We start from the raw sequence: 19757 nt of genomic DNA on the forward strand, positions 1-19757 counted from the left end.
GGGAGATGGGGTGGAGAGACTGAGCACAGATCATAATGGTTGGCCAATCAGTCTTAAGAGGGGCAAGGGAGCTGGGCGGGCAGAGAGATTACTGGGAGAAGAGATCAATACACCAGTGGGGTCCTAATGAGGGTTTGAATTGGTCCAAGTGAAGCAGATGGAGATCCTAGCTTGCCTGTTTTTTTCTGCACTGTCTGTCAGCAGAATATTTGAATTTTGGTGCTTCTTCAATGTTTCAATAGACCCTTCAAGTATTTATTTACAGCATTTTAAGTATTTTTAGATTTTGTGTTCCTTCATGCTAAACTCATTTCTGTGCATTCAACTTTCTCTAAATGCCACATAAGCATGACAAACAACTTTGAAAGAGCCTGAAGAATAATGGCTTCACCATCCCCCTTTTAACCACGTACAGCTGCCCGAAAAGGCCTGTAAATCGTACACTTCACCCCCCCCCCCCCCCAGCCAAGAAGCCTGGTTATGTGGTACTACGCATTAGCATTATGCTCACATGTCAACTTACATGAATGTGAGCAGGCTTTAAGTGTCGTGTTAACCATCTAACAGTTTCTGTTCCACCCCTTTCAAAATAGCAAATGGAGAAAAAAAAGCTAATGGTTTAGCAGCATCATTAGACTTTTGGTAGCGTTGTTCTCTGCTTTCTCTACATCTGCCTTGCTTTTCTTCTGATGGGCCTTGTGTGGGGTGGGGGTATTATTTATGGCTCTTCTGTGGAAGTGGACAGACACACACACTCGTTCACAGGATGAAAGGGCAGTCACACAGCCTGCAAACATGATTTTACAGCCCTGGGTGGAATGAGTGGTGGAGAGAATGAGGCCAGAGTACAAAAGGGGAAAGCCCTAAAATATACAGATCCCAGTAGTCAGAATGCAAACCATGTAAGAGCACTTTAGTTTTTTTTTCTCCCTACAACCCAGCACACTACTAAAAACTGACAGATATAGAGGTGTACCCGCATACTTGAAATGCATGGAACACTTATTCTCACACCTATGTGTGTAAAAGTGTCCCCTTCACAGTATGACGACTTAATGTCTGAGGGTAGGACATGCTGTTATAAGATGGATGTTATACATCCCCGGCCATTATGTTCCAACCTACACAATCAAACTTGTAATGTGAAGTATGAAATATAATGTACCTGATAGCATATCACAGTGTTAGAGGCTGATTCTAGTAGAGTATAAACCTATGATAAGGGCCTGCTGAGCTCAGAGGGAGCATTGGTGTTACAGCTAGGCAACAAATGAGCCATTGATACTGTATTCATGAGATGACTTGGAGATGAGGGGGAGTCCTCATTAAAGTTTGTTTTAGCCTGGATTTTACATTTTCATGGAAGAAATCATGTGAAGAAGCATGAGGGCTGCCACAACAGATGTATCTGATCAGGACAACTCAGAAAATAATTATTCATCATTGACATTATGTAGCATAGAATTCACTTTTGGCAATGCATTGTATGCACCGCATTTTGTTAACTGTATAGTCTTGGATTTAGTGTCAGATTGAATTATATGGTGTGTACTGCCTCTGGCTGAAAGTAATGTAAACTCAGGGGGTTGCTGATGGAGAGGTGCAGCCTGACCTCTGTTGGTATACAAAGACATTGCGTCAACATGCTCATTCTTAACACTGAGTGTAAGAAAACCTGAATGTGACATAAACATTATATAAAAAGAACAGATGTAAGAAATAATACATTAAAACATTAATATAACATTAAAGTACAGGTAAATGATGCAATGTCCACTAATGTGCTTGTTATGGCTTCAGCATTACCCCCAGGCCAAGGAATGTGAAGATTGTAGATATTTTGAGAGGCACTCTCTACGACTTCTCTTTATGTTATTGTACCACATAAGACTAACTATTGGTAACAAGGAGGTAAGGAGGTAAGGTGTGCAGTTTTAGAAAAAAAAATACAATGATGCCCATTTTTGCTGAATGAGCAAAATGAAATTACACATCAGTACCGCTGTTGTAAAACAGAGGCCAACGAGAACAAGTGTTTAAGCAAAAGCAAGCTTTAAAAAGAATGTTTCACGAACCTGCTCTTTGAACTCTTCCTGAGAAAGGCAATCAGTGACATTGACACAGCCCAACAGGCAGCCAGTAGGGTAGTCAGAAGGAAACCTCGGCTCTGCACAAACGAGAAAAGTAAACGTTGCATCAACATGAATAAAAACACGTATCATCTAAAACTCTAACAATATCAAATACTTTTAGACATTTGTTACCCTCTGCTGACTTGAAAGTTCGCAACAATAACATTAATTTCATTCACAAGGGAAGCTATTTTCAATCTTTTCTGGCCGTGTCTACCCTGGTTCCACGGTGTATTAATGTTACCAGTAGTTTGAACCATGTTTTGAGCCATTAATCTATAGGTACTGTGCAAATTATTGTAAAATGAAAACTGTCATTGTCCAAGTATCCCTGTACATAACGTGCATGTAATGCAGTAGTTGTGAATTATTTTCTCTGTTTCTCAAAACAGAAAAAAAGTGCAGATGATTCACAGGGATGTGCATTTTTATCAACTTAACATAGTAACAATCAAAACTATAAAAGTGTAAACATGGGTCAGTTGTCAGCTTCATCATCTTAATCCTTTTCAAAAAGGTAAATTATTTTTTTAGCATTTGTTTTTTTGGTGCAAAAGTCTCACTTGCAAGTACAGTATGCATTTACGTTCAGTTTGTCCTCAGGGTATTGCTGTACACAGGAAGTAGCCACTGCCATCGGGACAGGCAATGTGGCACATATGTCTCTTGTTGAGCCAGAGAAAATATTTGCCTGAAAGCATGTTATGATCACTACGAATCATCTGTTTAAGTGGAATGTACACGTAAATGTCTAATTAGTTGTCATACTTGGAGATGCTTGAAATCACCACGTAAATCTATTATGCTAATTGCTAGCACATATATGGGATTCCCAATTTAAACACTGAGCACATTTGTTTCAATGCATTTTGTTCATGTTGAATGTCACACAGAAATTATAAGACTCACCCCACCCCCCACAATTTGAGAAGCACTGGTGTTTTGTAATCCCTGTCTGCACACGCATGCAACCACATTGATTTACATCTTTTTTCCACAACCGCACGGTAGTGTAGTGGTTAGCACGTTGGCCAACACAGTAACAGCTTGGAGATCGGTAAGACCTGGATTTGATTCTCCCTTGGGCATTTCTGTGTGGAGTTTGCATGTTCTCCCTGTGTGCGCGTGGGTTTTCTCCGAGTACTCCGGCTTGCTCCCCCATTCCCAAAAACATGCAGGTGAGGTTAATTGGCGACTAACTTGTCCATAGGTATGAATGTGAGTGTGAATGGTTGTTTGTCTTGTGCCCTGCGATTGGCTGGCGACCAGTCCAGGGTGTACCCCGCCTGTCGCCCGAAGTCAGCTGGGATAGGCTCCAGCATGCCCCCGTGACCCTAATGAGGATGAAGCGGTATAGAAAATGGATGGATGGACTATACTATTGATAAAATACTATAATCATTTGTTCCACTGAAGAGTGCAAATAATTTTCTAATACTCGTCCTATATTTCCATCAAGAAAAAAGCTGATCTTTTGTATCATCAGTAGCATTTCACAAATGAGTACCGTCGTCCCTCGCCACTTCACGGTTCAAATTTCGCAGCATTACTCAATCACGGTTTTTGAAAATGATATTAACAAATGATGCTGTTTCGTGGTTCAATACGGCCTATTATTTGTCAAAACATGTGCATATAGAAGTAAATTTTACATATTTTGTGCCTAAATTAAGTACAGCTAAAATGGCTAAACTAAAATACATAAAGCATTCAGAAGATACATTCAAAGTCACTGTGAATGATATGTAGTAGGGGTGTCACAAGTTCAAGAGACGAGAGATTGGATCTACGAGGGTGAGATGAGTTTTTAACATTGCTTTTAAGAAAAGTTTTTTAAAAAATACAATAAAAAATATGACAGTACAGTGCAATCTACTAATTCAATTTCTACTACGTTACACTCTTCTGCACTCTGTGTGTTTGTTAGCGGCCCCGCCTCTACCCACCCAACAAAGAGACTGTATGACTGACAAAAGGGCTCACTTAGTTCATGGCATTGTTTTATGGAACAAACTCACCAAGGTTCTGAAACAAATGCACAGACTGAACTCACTTTGGGCCTGTTTGGAGGCGAGAGATGAGGAAAATAGACACGCATGCACATGGCTATATATTAAGCCTGACAACATTTATTGTGATTTCTTTATTTACACTCAACAAAAATATAAAAGCAACACTTTTGTTTTTGCTGTCATTTTTCATGAGCTGAACTCAAAAGACCTACAACTTTTTCTATGTACACAAAAGGCCTGCCTATCTCAAATATTGTACACAAATCTGTGTAAGTAAGTATTCATAATGCATGATTTATAATCTATCCATGTCATTGGTGTGGCATATCAAGAGGCTGATGACAGCATTATTAATTGCACAAGTGTGTCTTCTATTGGCCACAATAAAAGGCCACTCCAAAATGTGCCGTTCAACTGCATTGGGGATGGGCTGGAAGGGGTCCAAAAACCAGTCAGCATCTGCTATGATCACCATTTGTCTCTAATACCGTGTACGCCAATCTAGAGCATCCCAAACATACTCAAAGGGTGACATGTCGGCTGAGTATGATGGCCAAGCAAGCAATGGGATGTTTTCAGTTTCCAGGAATTGTGTACAGATCCTTGCAACATGGGACCGTGCATTATCATGCTGCAACATGAGGTGGTGCTTGTGGATGAATGACACAATAGGACTCAGGCCCTCGTCACAGTATCTCCGTGCATTCAAAATGCTATCAATACAGTAAACTGTATTGTGGATGGAGTGGCCCGTGGGGGCAGTGGGGTCATGGCATGGGCTGGCGTGTACGTTAGGGACAACAAACACAGGTGTGTTCTATTGATAGCATTTTGAAGATAGCGAAGATATCCCACCCATCCATGCCACAGCTTCTCAATAGGATTCAGGTCAGGACTTTGACTAGGCCACTCCAAAGTCTTCATTTTGTTTTTCTTTGGCCATTCAGAGTTGGACTTGCTCGTGTGTTTTGGATCATTGTCCTGCTGCAGAACCCAAGTTGGTTTCAGCTTGAGGTCACAAACAGATAACCGGACATTCTCCTTCAGGATTTTTTGGTAGACAGCAGAATTCATGGTTCCATTAATCACAGCCTTCCAAATCACAAGTCTTCCAGGTCCTGAAGCAGCAAAACAGCCCCAGACCATCACACTATCACCACCACATTTTACTATTGGTATGATGATCTTTTCCTGAAATGTGGCATTACTTTTGCGACACAAACCTTCCAAAAAGTTCAACTTTTGTCTCGTCAGACCGCAGAGTATTTTCCCTAAGGTCTTGGGGATCATCAAGATGTCTTGGAACTCTGTTTTTGCCCAGCGTCTTTCTTATGGTGGAGTCATGAACCTTAACTGAGGCAAGTGAGGCCTGCAGTTCTCTGGCTGTTTTTGTGAGGTCTTTTGTGACCTCTTGGATGAGTCGTTGCTGCACTCTTAGGGTCATTTTGGTTGGCAACTCCTGGGAAGGTTCACCAATGTTCCATGTTTTTGCCATGTGTGGATAGTGGCGCTCACTGTGGTTCACTGTATTCCCAAAACTTTAAAAATGGCTTGATAAACTTTTCCAGACTGATAGAGCTCAATTAATCTGTTATGGGGGATCACTTTTTCACACAAGTCCATGTAGCTTTGTTTCTTCCTTAATAATAAAACGTTTCATTTAAAACATACATTTTGTGTTCAGTTGTGGTGTCATTGACTAATGTTTAAATTGTAGTTCCTGATAACTATAGTTCCTGGAAGTAGAAGGTTCTTGTGACCCTGTGTAATTTCCGTTTCCATCACATTTTAAAACTCAGGGTAATATTTTCAAATCAAGCTGATGATGTATGGGGGAGTGGTGTACTTCTACACTGTTACAATGTAAATAGCACACACAGTCAATTTTAGGTCTGATTTTTTAAATTCAAGTGTCAGTATATACACAAAGCAAAAAGATACAAAACAATAAAAAACAAAGTGGTCTGGTTCTACAGTAAGCTTGAACGTCCAACATTTAGACCCAACAACTTGTTGGCTAGTCTTTCACAGATTCGGTTGTTTTGAATCACTGTCTAAAGGTTCTGCTGAAAATATTCTGCTGAATATATTCCTAAATAAGTTCGAAAGAGCCCGTCATTATCTCTTAGCATCACATATCGACATCCATCCATTTTCTACGCCGCTTATCCTCATTAGGGTCACTGGTATGCTGAAGCCTATCCCAGCTGACTTCGGACAAGAAGCGGGGTACACCCTGGACTGGTCGTCAGTCAACCGCAGGGCACATATAGACAAACAACAATTCACTCTGGCGGCTTAGTAGAAATATTACAAATGTGTTCAACCAATCAGCAAACTTTCCTAAAAGTACCAAGTTGCTTGGAGGAACTATTTTAGCCAGGTAAGTTTTGGTGGAAACGCAGGGGGGTATTTCGAACTACCAGGTTCAATACAGTCGGAAAGTTCCTTATAAAGAAACTATGAGAGCCATATTATACTTTTTACATAGGGTTTAGAGCACATGTGTCAAACTCGTGCCCTGGAGGGCCGAGATGCTGCAGGTTTTCTCTCCAACTAGTTTCTTCAGCAGGTGATTTAATTGATGAGCTCCTTCCCTCAAACTGAAGGTGTTCATCATTAAAATCACCTGCTTTAGTAACTGGCTGGAAAGAAAACCTGCAGTGTCTCGGCCCTCCATGGCACGAGTTTGACACCCCTGGTTTAGATTATCAAAATTTGCATTTTTAGGGCTTTTGTGGATGCGTCTGTTATTCGTGGTTTTTCTCCATTTGCAGTGAAATAGCAGGGATCTACTGTACTCAACTAGCACTAACGACATAGTGAGGAGGAAAAAGTACATTCAAACCATACGGCTTCAATTATTCACAAGTGTACCTTTTTGGTAGATGCAGCGGTACATGGCCTCCACCTCAGCAATCTCTTGAGGGGTGGGCTTCTTGGCTGCAGCAGCAATCCAAAGACGGCCACGGTGGGCTGTATACCAAGTCCGCCCCTCGACTCTATATACAAACAGTTCTTCATGAGCTCCACAAACATTATCAAAATGTATTTCTGACTATAGGATGTATAGAATGTGATGACTTTCATTGTGTGGACTTCTTAACCTCTTGATGCCTTTGACGAGGAGTGATGCCCATGGTTGGTGCATGCTGAGACACCAGCCTCCATCAGACATCTCTTGCAGCTCTTTGTCCTGGAGACGCAACCGGGACCGTAGATCTTCCTTTTTGTCCTGTGCCAAACTCTGTGCCTTCTCCATGTTCCTTCTCTTGTTCTCACTGCTAAGTACACCTACCCACTACAAGTATAAACAAATAAACACAATGTTGACAATTATTACAGAATAAGTTTTACATAAACACATACAGAATAGTATATCGTGTCATGTATGTAACACTTAAAGGAAAAATGCACTTTTTTTAGAATTTTGCCCATCATCCACAATCCTTATGTGAAACATAAACACATACTGTATTTCTTTCCCATTTCTGTGCGTTCTAATTAGAGAAAATGAGTTAGCATGAGCCAGCTCACATTGCATGTCAAGAGAGATACCTATTTCAACGATAAAGCCCTAAAAAAAAAATCATAAAAACGCAAAGTGTTCCATTTACATAACTGACATGTATATTAACCAAGCTACAGTGATATTGTTATTGTAGCAGCTAACACGAAAAACGATATTATCTGGCGGAGTAACACGACACTTCGCTTGTCTCACCATCACTCACAACGCCTCAAGCCACTGCAACGAGACAGACGGAGGAGTTTATACTACTGGCTCTCAATTTCGCTACAAAGACTCAACAAGATGCTTATTTGCTGTCAGTATTTTTTACCTGAGGACTAGAGCACAAGTCTTGTGCTGGAAGATACAGTCGTCCCAATGTGAGCGGACATTGTAAGTGTTGTTTGCTGTTTTTGTGCTGCTGTTGTTGACGGAAGTAGTGTTACCTCCTATGGGCTATGTCAAATCAAGGTGTCTAGGAAAGAAGTTTCTGTCATGTTTTAAATAATCAAAATATGGCAAGATACTATAAGTACAGTCAAACCTGTCTATAGCGGCCACTGAAGGGGAACGGCAAAAGTGGCCGCTATAGACAGGTGGCCGCTATAGACAGGTTGGTGGCCATTTTGAATTTGTGCGCACACATATTAACATGTATTCACAAAAAGACATGTATTCGCAAAACCAAGAGACATAGGGGAAAACGCTCTGTTGACACATAAACAGGTAGGTAAATCTAGGAAACAGCTCCGGTGAGGAAACTAGTAATATCAAGAACAACAATGAACCAGCGCCGCACATTCGACGGCATTGGCCTTTTATCCGCCACAAATGTTAATTGACCGCAGCTGCGCGGCCACCAGGCATGAAGCGGCTGCCTCTTCCTCCCCGGAAAAGGCACAGCCCGCCAAAAAGAGCGCAGGACAGGGGACGCTCGCTCCTGTCCTGCAGAACGTCACAAATTTCCATCTTTGATTTGAAGCAGTGAAGCAGTCATGAATGGGTGTGTCCGTGAACATTTGAGTGCGGAGAAGGTGCGAAGATCGTCGTAAACTAACAATACCATCGCTCCTTTCTTATTGAATGGGCTTCTAATCTCTAATTAGTCGGCAATTAAGTGATATTTTAGATGTTTAATTCAGGTGTTTTGGCTATTTTAGAATCTATTCACAGCATTGCAAAGTGGGAAGATTACCGTTTTGGCCGTCATTGAATCTTTTCAGAGCGGCATTGCAAAGTAAGAAGATGGCTTTTTTTATGTCGAACTAGGACTCAGTAATTAAAGTCTACACACCACGGCTTCATTGCTTAAAAAACGAAACTTTTTCATGCATGAAGCTTCTCCTTGAGTCGGCATTTTGGCCGCTATATGCAGTCAGATATTGTCCAAGGGATACAAAATGGGTGGCCGCTGGCCATGTTAAACAGGTGACAAATGACAGGGTCTATAACATAAAGTTTCTGCGGGGGATTTTTAAGTGGCCGCTATAGGCAGGTGGCCGTTCTATACAGGTGGCCGCTAAGACAGGTTTGACTGTATTACATGTTATCACCAAAGTACCTGTTAGTGCATAATCACAGCATGTATATAAAATGATAAAAGGTTAAGAGTATTTTTTAGAGGGCTTTATAGTTGAAATAGCTGCCACCCATGACGTGCAATGTTAGTTGGCTCATGCTAACTCACTTTCTCTTTTTAGAACGCACAGAAAAGGGAAAGAAATATGTGTTCATGTTTCCCATAAGGATTGTGGATGATGGGTAACTGTCCAAAAAGTGCAGTTTTCCTTTAAGGGGGAAATTATAGTTGCTGTGATGCATGAAGTCTGGTCGATTTGAGGAGGCAGTAAACATAACATAATGTCACTAAAGTCCCACTTTCTAAATTTCTGCTCTCTGATGCTTTAGTGGACATAACATCAAGCAGGGACTTGATCTCACCTTGCCATCAATGTCATGTCATCATCATCTGAGCTACCCAGAAAATAGGGTTAGATAAAAATACGGCCTAGACAGTAGTATCTCTGCAAAGTGGATACTCTGATAATCTGCAAGCTCAACTCAAGAACTTAGCTAAATTGGAAACAGGAAGACATTTACTGCCTTTCAAAAATTTGGAGTTATAAGTTCATTTACTTTAAGAAAATAAGAGGCAGTGTTTCCCATAGATTCATTTATTTGTGGTGGCCCGCCACTAATACATTTGGACCACCACAACTTTTGGATTTGGTGTGACCTGTTAGGTGGTGGTGCGCGTCTAGCTCCCAATTCCCACGCAGTACGCATTAAAAGTGAAGACAGGACGTGTTTCTTGAGTCATGCACAGTCATTGCATTATTTCACAATGCATGGGTAATCAAATACAAGCGGTCACAAAAGGCAAAGTACTGGCTGCGAGAAACACACACAAGCAGGATCCTTATTTATGTCTAAAATAGCTTATTTACTCTTCTTATGTCTACTCTTTTGGGAAATACCAGTGTAAAGGTGACTATAGGGGTATTCATGTCTAGAGTGCAAACCAAATGTAGAAGGTCGTAAACAGATCCAGACATTCAGCGCATCTCCACAAACCCGGGCAGTGTGCATTATCAGCACCATGAAAGTTGGTAATGCACCTTAAAAAAAAAAAAAAGTCATATTCTAAATCACACCACAAACTGATCTATAACCATGTCTAATTAGTCCTACCCTAGAAGTATTTTGCACGCCCATTTTTCGCAATTTTATCTTTTATTGGATGGACTTTTATTGGACTCACAGAGGTTTGTTACAAAAGCAAAACAATATTGTTGGTCACGCTGTGTAATAAAATTCAGCAATACTTGCATTAAGAATAATGCAACCAAAGAGCTATTTTCAGAAACATATTCAACTCCACAAATTCATGTTTGTAACAAAAGCTTATTATTATTATTTTTTAAAGGATCAGGACTAAATTGGCTCGGCTCGTCAAGACTATTAAAAAGATATCGGATCAGGTCGGAAGCTAAAAAATGTGGATTGGGACATCCCTAAAGGCCCTGTCACACCTTGATGATTTAGCCAGCGCATGCCCGACGTGATCATTTTGATGGCATACATTGTATTGTGGACGTTTTTTTTCCTATTTTGGGCGTATACATAGCGTATTCATAACGAGTTCGACGTTTACATGACGTATTAGTGACTTATAAAGAACGTTTCTATAACTTATAGACAACTTATACCAACGAATGCGTAGCGTGTTGCCGGCGTTCACAACTTATGCCCAACACCAGTCTAACTTATGCAAACCGCACGCCAGCGTATGGCCGACGATCACGTGCCGTAGCCTATAAAAAGGCTGCCACTTGATGACTCACCTCACTAGACATCGCAGTGTCAACATCACCATCATGCCAAAGAAAATTTCCAAGACCGCTGCCAAGAAGTATCAGGGCACTGACGGAGGGATACATCACCACCCACAGCCTCCCCCTCCCACTCTCACTCTGATGGAGATGACGCAGGTTGTATCGCCTCTTCCCCTCCTGTTAGTTCCATTCCCCAAAGTTGTTAGAGTATTATTAAAGTGTTGCACTGTGCAATAACACTTGAAGGAATACGTTTATTATCGTTCATCGCTGGGGTGTGGTGTCATTATGACAGATGATCATGTTTTTCACGGCTGTCTTTTATACTCATTTGTAAATAGTTCTATTTTTTACAGCAAACGCTAACTTGGACAGTAACATGCTGTATCTCTCCATTCTTTTTGAATGTAAATACTCCTATGCAGTTTATGTTGACGTGATCAATAATGCTTGATTAAAACGTGCATTGTTTCTCTCTGCCAAAGAGCAAAAAAAAAAAAAAATGTTAGTTCCATTCCCAGTGTCACAGTGCCCTCTACTGGTCAACATGTAGCAGTATAAACATGGACTATAAACAACACAACCACATGCACATCTGCTCACCATGGATTCTTGAGGATTTCTGATGGGTTCCTTCTGCGAACCCCATTTTTGTACCCCAATTCCCCTAAACGCTGCCAACATGCCATCATGCGGTAGGTCAACATTAGCAGCACGTTCAATTACGTTCTGGGGTCGTTCGGAACGCGTCAAATATGTCTAAATATGTCAAGTGCCTTAGAGGTACGTTCAATATAAGTTACACATAGGTACAAAGCACATTAATCATAGGTTGAACAAACGTCTTTGGTACGCTTGATATTATCTTGACATATCACAACTTGTGCGTAACGTGTGTGAACGGGCGTCAACGATCGCATAACTTATTGCCCACATATGCGGGACGTATGAATCATACGTTGACATATGTCGAAAAGTTTTGTGCATGCACAAAATTTTAGGTCGACTTGGACGTACTACGACATATGCCGGCGTGCTTCAGCGTGCTCTTAACGTAGACAAAACTTACCCATTACTTATTCGACGTACGCCAGCGTATTGGCCAAATTTTTCATACGTTGGCGTAACCTGGCTAAATCGTCAAGGTGTGACAGGGCCTTAATGTTTAAAAAAAAAAAAAAAAAAAAAAAAACAGCAAAAAGGAATAATGTAATAAAAAAAAGCTGAAATGTTGATGCTAATAACTAATAATTACATAGAAGGTAAATGGCCTTTTTATAGCGCTTTTCCACCCCCAAGCACTTTGACACTGTTAGCACATTTGCCTACTGACGACACAGCCTTAGGAGCAACTGGGGGTTCATCTTGGCCAAGGATACTTCAACACGATCACGGAGGATCGAACCCGCAACCTTCAGGTTGAGAGACAACCACTCTACCATCTGAGCCATGCCGTGATTTGTCTTAAATACATGTATATGTGTCCAAACTGCGGCCATTTGGCTCCTTATTTTTTTAATGGGCCCGTGGCATGATAAAAAATAAAAATAAAAAAAAGCAAAAAAGGCATAATGTAATGAGAAAACGCTGAATTATTGATGCTAATTAATAATTACATAGATTTGTCTTAAATACATGTATAACTTTTGTAAGCCTTAAAAATTACATCCACTTGTGTCAAAGTCAATTACGCAAATTAGACAACATCATCTTGACCAGTTATTCTCAACCGGTGGGTCATGATCCAAAAGTGGGTTGCCGAGCCATTTTCAGTGGGTCGCAAGGCTTCCCTTGGGCAAAAAAAAAATAGGTAATGACCCAATGTCCGTGAATGCACCTCATGTTCTTTGTCTTTGTTATTCTTGCTACGCCACCATGAAGTGAGTGCCATGTTTATGTTTATGGGAGAGGAAGGGCATCGAGTGTGGGCTTACTCTGCCGTCAGTCCGACACACAGCAGATATCTGCTGCAGAAGAGTGCGGCATAAAGAGACAGAGTCTCATTGCTGCAGTTCACGTTGTGTTGAACGTTCTACCCACAATGAAGACTGCTCACGTTCCAAAGCTAGCACCCTCTAGGGAGCCACATAACCGTTGCAATAGTCCTTTTAAATATAAGATATTTGAAAAGTGAGTTGAAAAATTTCCGCAATTTGGGTTGCCGCCTGTCATTGAGTGGTGGTGGTGGATCCCACAGACAAACCAGCTGATAACCACTGAACTCGACATCCTTCCAAATAGACTGCAAGTCCTGTGGGACACGCTGGGAGAGATGTGCTTCTTATTTGCAGAAAAAAAAAAAATTATATTTCCAAAGAGATTAAATGTCCAATGTTCAAACCAAGAGACGAACACAGAGGTGAGTACAGTATGTAAAAAGTGACTTACTTCTGGTGCACTTTGCTTTATGTTTGGGTTGACCAGTTCTCTGAGGTTCTGTTTTCTACCTTGTCTTTCAGAAAACACAGGGGATTTTAGCGTAGAGTCGATGTTCATTGCTTTGAGGGTCTCATCTAATCTGTATTATTAAAATAAAATAGTGAAAGGCTGTAGGCATACAGCACGACAACAACCATCAGTGACATGATGCCATATAATCTTGCTCACTTGTTGTAGTAATTGTTCAGGTTGTTTCCCTCCTCAATCACTTGTCTGCCAGCAAAGTCCAAGGTAATCTTTCGGTCTTTACGCGATGCGTGACGAAGCTCTCTCAGCTCCTCTTCCTTTTTTCTTAGTTTATCCCGCTCGGCAGCAGGCAACCACTGGTTGGATTCAGTAGCAAAGTAGTCTGACTCATCATCTAATACCTGAGTTCTCTTAACACTGAAAATATAAGCAAAAATGATATGTTAAAACATTAGCATGGTTGTTGAACATCAAATCCGTCAACTAGTAAAGTGTATGCTACCTATTTCTGTCGTATTCTAAAAGTTTTTCTTTGTGCTGGACAGCCTTCTCCAAGCCAGCCTTCATCTTGACTTCTTGAAGTGCCAGGTAATCCCTTTCACCACAATCTGTCAGAAAAAAATACACTCACATGTAGGGTTGGGCATCGAGCATTGATGAGAACCGACACTAACATTCCGATTCTCCCGGAATCGTTCATTTTTAAAAATTTGGATTCCTACATTCGATGATCAACGAGCCCGCCGACCGAAAAAAACGGCTGCATAATACCAACAAAGAAGAAGACGGCAAACAACAAAGAAGGAGAAGCGTCAGGAAGCGTTTGAGTTCATCCATTTCAACCATGACAGTGCTCAAAACTTTTGCTGAAATTCTGCTAGAAAAAAATTAACAGTCGCCGCATTGCAACATTTGCAAAGCCATCATATCATGCAAAGGAGGGTGCACCATTAACATGATTAAACACCTCCGGATTCACGGTGTACAGAATGCCCTGTTTTTGACACGCTACGCCAGACTTCTTCCAACCAGTCAGGTAAGTAAAACAATAAATTATGTTGTTCTTATGCCAACAATGCAGCAAACAAATTATACTTTATACTGCCAATATGGTGGCCAACTCAAATATCCAGCCAACGTAAGGCTGTGTACTTTTTCATAGTTTTTCGTAGCTAGTGTACTTTTTCAACAACCTGATGTTATTACTAGCTTTAGCCAGGAAGTTGACCAGACCCTGTTAAGTGTTACTCCATTCACTGTACATGTTTGGTATCCTGCATGCAGGTTAGTAGGAACTCAGTAACATGGTTAAGTTACACTTTGTCTATTCTGCATCATAAGATACTCTCCAACACATAAACAACAGGATATGTGTAATTGTTTTTCCATCAGATTTTCAAAAATAAAAATCATTTGTGAACATGTACTCCTATGTAAAGAGACTTGATGGTTTGATATTTATATACTGGTTGAAAATAGCACTGTGAGAAATTCATAGTAAAGTCATAGTACAGTCAAACTTGTCTATAGCGGCCACTAGAGGGAGTCTGCAAAAGTGGCCGCTATAGACAGGTGGCCTCTATAGACAGGTTGCCGTCCAGTTTGAATGTTGACCAGTAGAGGAAAAAAAAGGGAAAATAATAATAATAATAATGTTGACCAGTAGATGGCTCTGCGGACTGCTGATAAAAGTTGTACAGCACTACTAGGTTTGTTATTATCATGGTTCATGGTTTTAATCCTGAACATGCATGAGTCAAACAGTAGCACATCACATAGTACAATTCACAATTTTGCATGTCCAAAAAGGAGTAGGAAGAAGCAAAGCTTATTTAATCCTACCCCTCATCAGTTTCACATCAGTTGCAATACATTTATTCACCTCTTGTTCTTCCAAGTGTACTTTGTAGGTCTACATGACAATGTAGTGCAATCATAGTCAAGGTTTTTACTTACTAAAAGGAAGCTAGAGGCTTAATAACAACTGATAACTGATAAAATACTTCAGTTAAGTACAACCAAACTCAGTTTTGCTCCCACTGCCGCATGCATGCTAGCATATGTTTTTTTTTTATTGTAGCGTCACTGGGAGCACGTCCTGTTCCCAGCCTACTTTGCGGTAATGTTTTGGTGCAAATGCTCTTAAAGTTACATGTTTGACCAGGAAATAGCAAGCTCAAAAGAAGACGGCTTTTTTATGTGGAACAACTGACAGTTTGTGTGGATCTTGTGAAAGATTGTGTATTGTGACTGAGCTAGGACTCAGTAATTAAAGTCTACACACGACGCCTTCATTGATTGAAAAACAAAACTTTTTCGTGCATGAAGCTTCTACTTGAGTTGGACATTTGGCTGCTATATGCAGTCAGATATTGACCAAGGGAGACAAAATGGGTGGCCGCTGGCTGCGTTGGACAGGTGACTGCTATACACAGGGTCTATAAAATGTAAATTTGCTGGGGGGGATTTTTCAGTGGCTGCTATAGGCAGGTGGCCCTTCTATAAAGGTGGCCGCTAAGACAGGTTTGACTGTACTTAAAAAAAATCATGGAGTCATTCAGACATTTCATCCAAGAACTTTGGTTAGCGCCCTCATTTAAACCATGTAAACTTTTATGACCCTACCTTTGAAAAAATCTGAATCGAAACAAGGAATCGGAATTGGAAACTGGATTTGCTTAAATTTAAACGATGCCCAACCCGACTCACATCCTGATTTGATGGATTCATTTGATGCGAGTTACTTGGAATACCTCTAATTACTGATTCTCACCTCCCATTAGCTTCTTTCTTAATTTCTGACTTTTGTTTGAGTCACGTAGCAGGATCTCCTGCTCCTCTTTGGTGCAGACCTCAAGATGCAAAAAACAAACAAAAAAAACATGTAAGTAAGGCTTGGCTTTAGATGTAATTGTGAAAAATAAAAATAAAAAATTTAATAAAACTCCCTTACCAGGTTACCACAGAAAAGGCAGGGCCCAGATCCCTCTTGCTCACATACAATGCGACCACAGCTGATGCAGTTGTTGATAAGTCTGTGCTTCTGAGCTAGGCACTCACAGCTGTGTCGGCCAGGGAGGATCACAGTCAGCTTGTCCTGTCCCTCTTTGCCATACAAGCTTGTAAACTTGTTTTTCTTTTTTGTTGAAGAAGTACTGTTTTCTTGAACCTGTGGTTAATTAAAAGTAATAATCCAATCTCTATAAAATACACGTTAGATCAAGGAACAACTGAGCCTATTGTGAACTCACCCTCATCAGATCGATGGGGGTTTTGACGGCCTCTGGCTCGGGGTCTGTTTGACTCACAGTCAACACCTCATGTTTGTTCCGACCCTTACGTTTAGACTTCTTTTGGAAGTCCTTGGTTATGTCCTGTGAGTCTAATTTGGGAAGAATATTGTCAATTGACAACTTTAGAGATGCTTTTGTCATCCTCCAAAAGCCGGCCCACCTGCTGTTGATGTTGACTCTTTGAACAGGAAAATCGCAGACGTATCTCCTGCCTGTCTTTGAGTCTTCTTCCATCTGCAGAGGAACTCTTGAATGAATTGTCCTTTCCGCCCATCTGTGCCCTGGAGAAGGTCGCCCACATACTCCTCAATCTCCTCAGCTTTTTCGATGGAAATAATGTATCTAAACAGCAGGAGGGAATAATAACAATCCTCTATAACTCAATGACATTGTAAAAGTGAAACAGGAAAAAACTGACACACTGTCTTTTTGTAAAGCATGCTTACTTTTAATGTGTGGACATCTTGTTATCTGTTAGCACAACAGCATATTGGGAAATATTGTGAGGTCCTCAGTGGATTTCATACATAAGGTGTTTGTTTTACTTCTGCAATTACTGCAATTATGACCAGTACCTAAGGACCTATGCACTCAGACACCGTTATGCTACTGCCACAAAGCTGCAAGCCTGTTTACAAGTAAGGGGTACTAGAGGTTCCGGACAAACCACTCACAAACAACTCCACCACTTTGGCTTGAATGCCAGACCACCATTGAAGGTGACTCTACTGACACCAAGACACTGCCGTGACTGTTTGCAATGGGCACAAGACCATGTGACCTAGACAATGCAGCAGTTGTCTACCGTCCTGTTCACGGATGATTGTCAGGTCACCTTGCACAGAAATGGTCATCAGCGATACTGGAGAAGGCAAGGTGAGCAATACGCGGAGGTTAACATGGTGCCCATGGTCGCTTTGGTGGAGGAGGTGCAACAGCCTGGTCAGGCATCACCAGTCAGCGCAAAACAGATTTGGTGATTGTGGATGGCTCAGTCACTACACTTTACCTAAGAGACATCATAGAACCCATCATCATCATTATCCCCCAATTCCGCCAGCACACCCCCAACTTTCTGTTCATGGATGATAATGCACATCGTGCCAGAATTGTCACAGCTCGACTTCAGGAAGTCGGAGTGGCTCATATGGTATGGCCAGCAATGTCCCGTGACCTAAACCCCATGCAGCATGCCTGGGACCAGTTGAAGCAGCGACTGGATGCTCGTAGCCCACCCCCACGGAACCTGGCCCCACGTGGCCTGGCAGAACTGCATGTAGCACTTCTGGAGGAGTGGAACACATTGCCTCAGAACAACATCATAAGGCTACTTAGGAGCATGAGACGTCGCTGTCAAGCTGTCATTGCGGAAACACCCGCTACAGACTTTGCCAATTGTGGTTATTAGGGGCTATCTTTGTTATTGTCTAAATTGTTGGGGTAATAAATATTGCACTAATGAAAATCGTGCTTCTTCTTATTCATTAATAATTATATTAAAGGGAACTATTACTTATTTCATTAAACTTCAGACCAAATGGGAAAAGCACTCATGTAAATAACAACATCCCTAACTCATTGTGAGTAGTGTATATATCAAAGCTAAGATGACATATTCTCTTATCTACTATATTTACAGGCACTCCTGTAATTGACGTAAAGAATTCACCAATGAATTTCACAACGCACAAAAAGTTAGGGCTACTTGGCCATCGATTGAAATTTCATTAATTCATTTGACCATCTCTAAACTTTTGAATGCCAATTGTCCAACTGGTCAAGGTTACAATAGTTTTGCACAACCTGCTGTTGTGTAACAAGGAAATGATTTTCAAAATGCACAACAGGTGGGTGGGTGATCGACCAATATGTTCACATAAAGGTGCCTTTATGTGGCTCTTCCAATCTATCCGTATGTGGGTTACAGTCTAAGCTCAGTGGCCTGTTGATCAATTGTTGAGTGTAGCCTTGGTCTCATGATGTAAATACGTTAACAGCATGATAAAGACCACAGTTTCAATACAAATTCTAATTGAACCAGGACATTTCTTGGAAAGCCGATTGTCATTTCCGTGAGTAGTAAACTGTATCTTTCTAAACCATGAACAAAAACTATCCATGCACTATACCAGTAAATCAAAATCGTTGTATTTCAGTGACGTTAGCTCTTAAACCAACCGACTTGCTAATAGAGTAAGGTTGAACAAAAAAAATCGAAACCGCCAAAGGGAACAACTATATTAAAAATATTATCTAGGTTTGCTTTTATCACATTTTTGGCCTGTCATGCTAACTCAATAAACGCTTGCTGTGAACTACCTTTCCATTTTGACAGGCAGCAATACAGCTTATAGCTTTCTTACTTGACGATGTCTTCGGATGCTTCCAAACCAAAGTTGTGCTGTAACTGCTCCACACACCACTGCAACAAATGGTCTGGCATTTTAACCACGCAAAAGGATTTCACTTCAAGATTGCTTGTCAATTATATGTCGTAGCATGGATTTGTTTTCAGACCAACACACGCAAAACTCTGGTGCTGCACAGAATGCCTTCCTGACAAAACACCTCTTCCGGCATATTAGTTCCATATAATTTTAAAACGCCGATTAATCATACGATTCAATATATAATTTAGACAAAGAGAAGTTGTCAGCATAATTCATAAAGTATGTAACTGATCAGGTTCCGGACACTAAATCCTGAAACATAACTTGCTTGTTCTATTCAATAGATGCATAGCATAGCATAGCACCGCTATGATCCAATACCAAGTCAATACAGGGCCAATGTTGGAAATATCGAGACTGATACCGATGTTTGTTTACTAGAAATTGTGAAATATAATTCAATGATATTGCATTTTATTGGTTCATCATAAATTATAACCACAGTAAAACACAGGAAAATGATTTTAGACAAACAAAAATACTTGATCAACAAAATTATTTGTGACTAATGTGAAAATATAAACAAAAAATTAACGATTATTCCCTTATTCCGTTTTATTACATACAATTTTTTGATGTACACAATGGCGGTTCTGGCTTGAATGACACCCTGTGCGG

The 19757-nt window shown here is 40.7% G+C and overlaps 1 protein-coding gene across 5 annotated transcripts in view; it reads right to left on the bottom strand.

Moving 5' to 3' along the window:
* trip4 (thyroid hormone receptor interactor 4) overlaps window positions 1-19240 on the bottom strand; it is a 183337-nt gene extending 164097 nt beyond the window's left edge. For all 5 annotated transcript variants that reach the window (XR_008569842.1, XM_054771301.1, XM_054771300.1 and 2 more), the window contains exons 1-11: window positions 19053-19240; window positions 16850-17031; window positions 16648-16778; window positions 16350-16565; window positions 16170-16248; window positions 13899-14004; window positions 13598-13813; window positions 13379-13508; window positions 7252-7445; window positions 7022-7146; window positions 2076-2167 (exon numbers count right to left, since the gene is read on the bottom strand). Coding sequence is in view for 4 of the 5 variants with exons in the window: in XM_054771301.1 (XP_054627276.1) it covers window positions 2076-2167; window positions 7022-7146; window positions 7252-7445; window positions 13379-13508; window positions 13598-13813; window positions 13899-14004; window positions 16170-16248; window positions 16350-16565; window positions 16648-16778; window positions 16850-17031; window positions 19053-19132 (1551 nt within the window). In the remaining variant the exon portion in view is untranslated. The remainder of the gene's footprint in view (window positions 1-2075; window positions 2168-7021; window positions 7147-7251; window positions 7446-13378; window positions 13509-13597; window positions 13814-13898; window positions 14005-16169; window positions 16249-16349; window positions 16566-16647; window positions 16779-16849; window positions 17032-19052) is intronic.
* Between the last annotated feature and the right edge of the window lie 517 nt (window positions 19241-19757).

The sequence above is a fragment of the Dunckerocampus dactyliophorus genome, chromosome 3 (assembly GCF_027744805.1).
Source record: "Dunckerocampus dactyliophorus isolate RoL2022-P2 chromosome 3, RoL_Ddac_1.1, whole genome shotgun sequence".
Classification (NCBI taxonomy): domain Eukaryota; kingdom Metazoa; phylum Chordata; class Actinopteri; order Syngnathiformes; family Syngnathidae; genus Dunckerocampus; species Dunckerocampus dactyliophorus.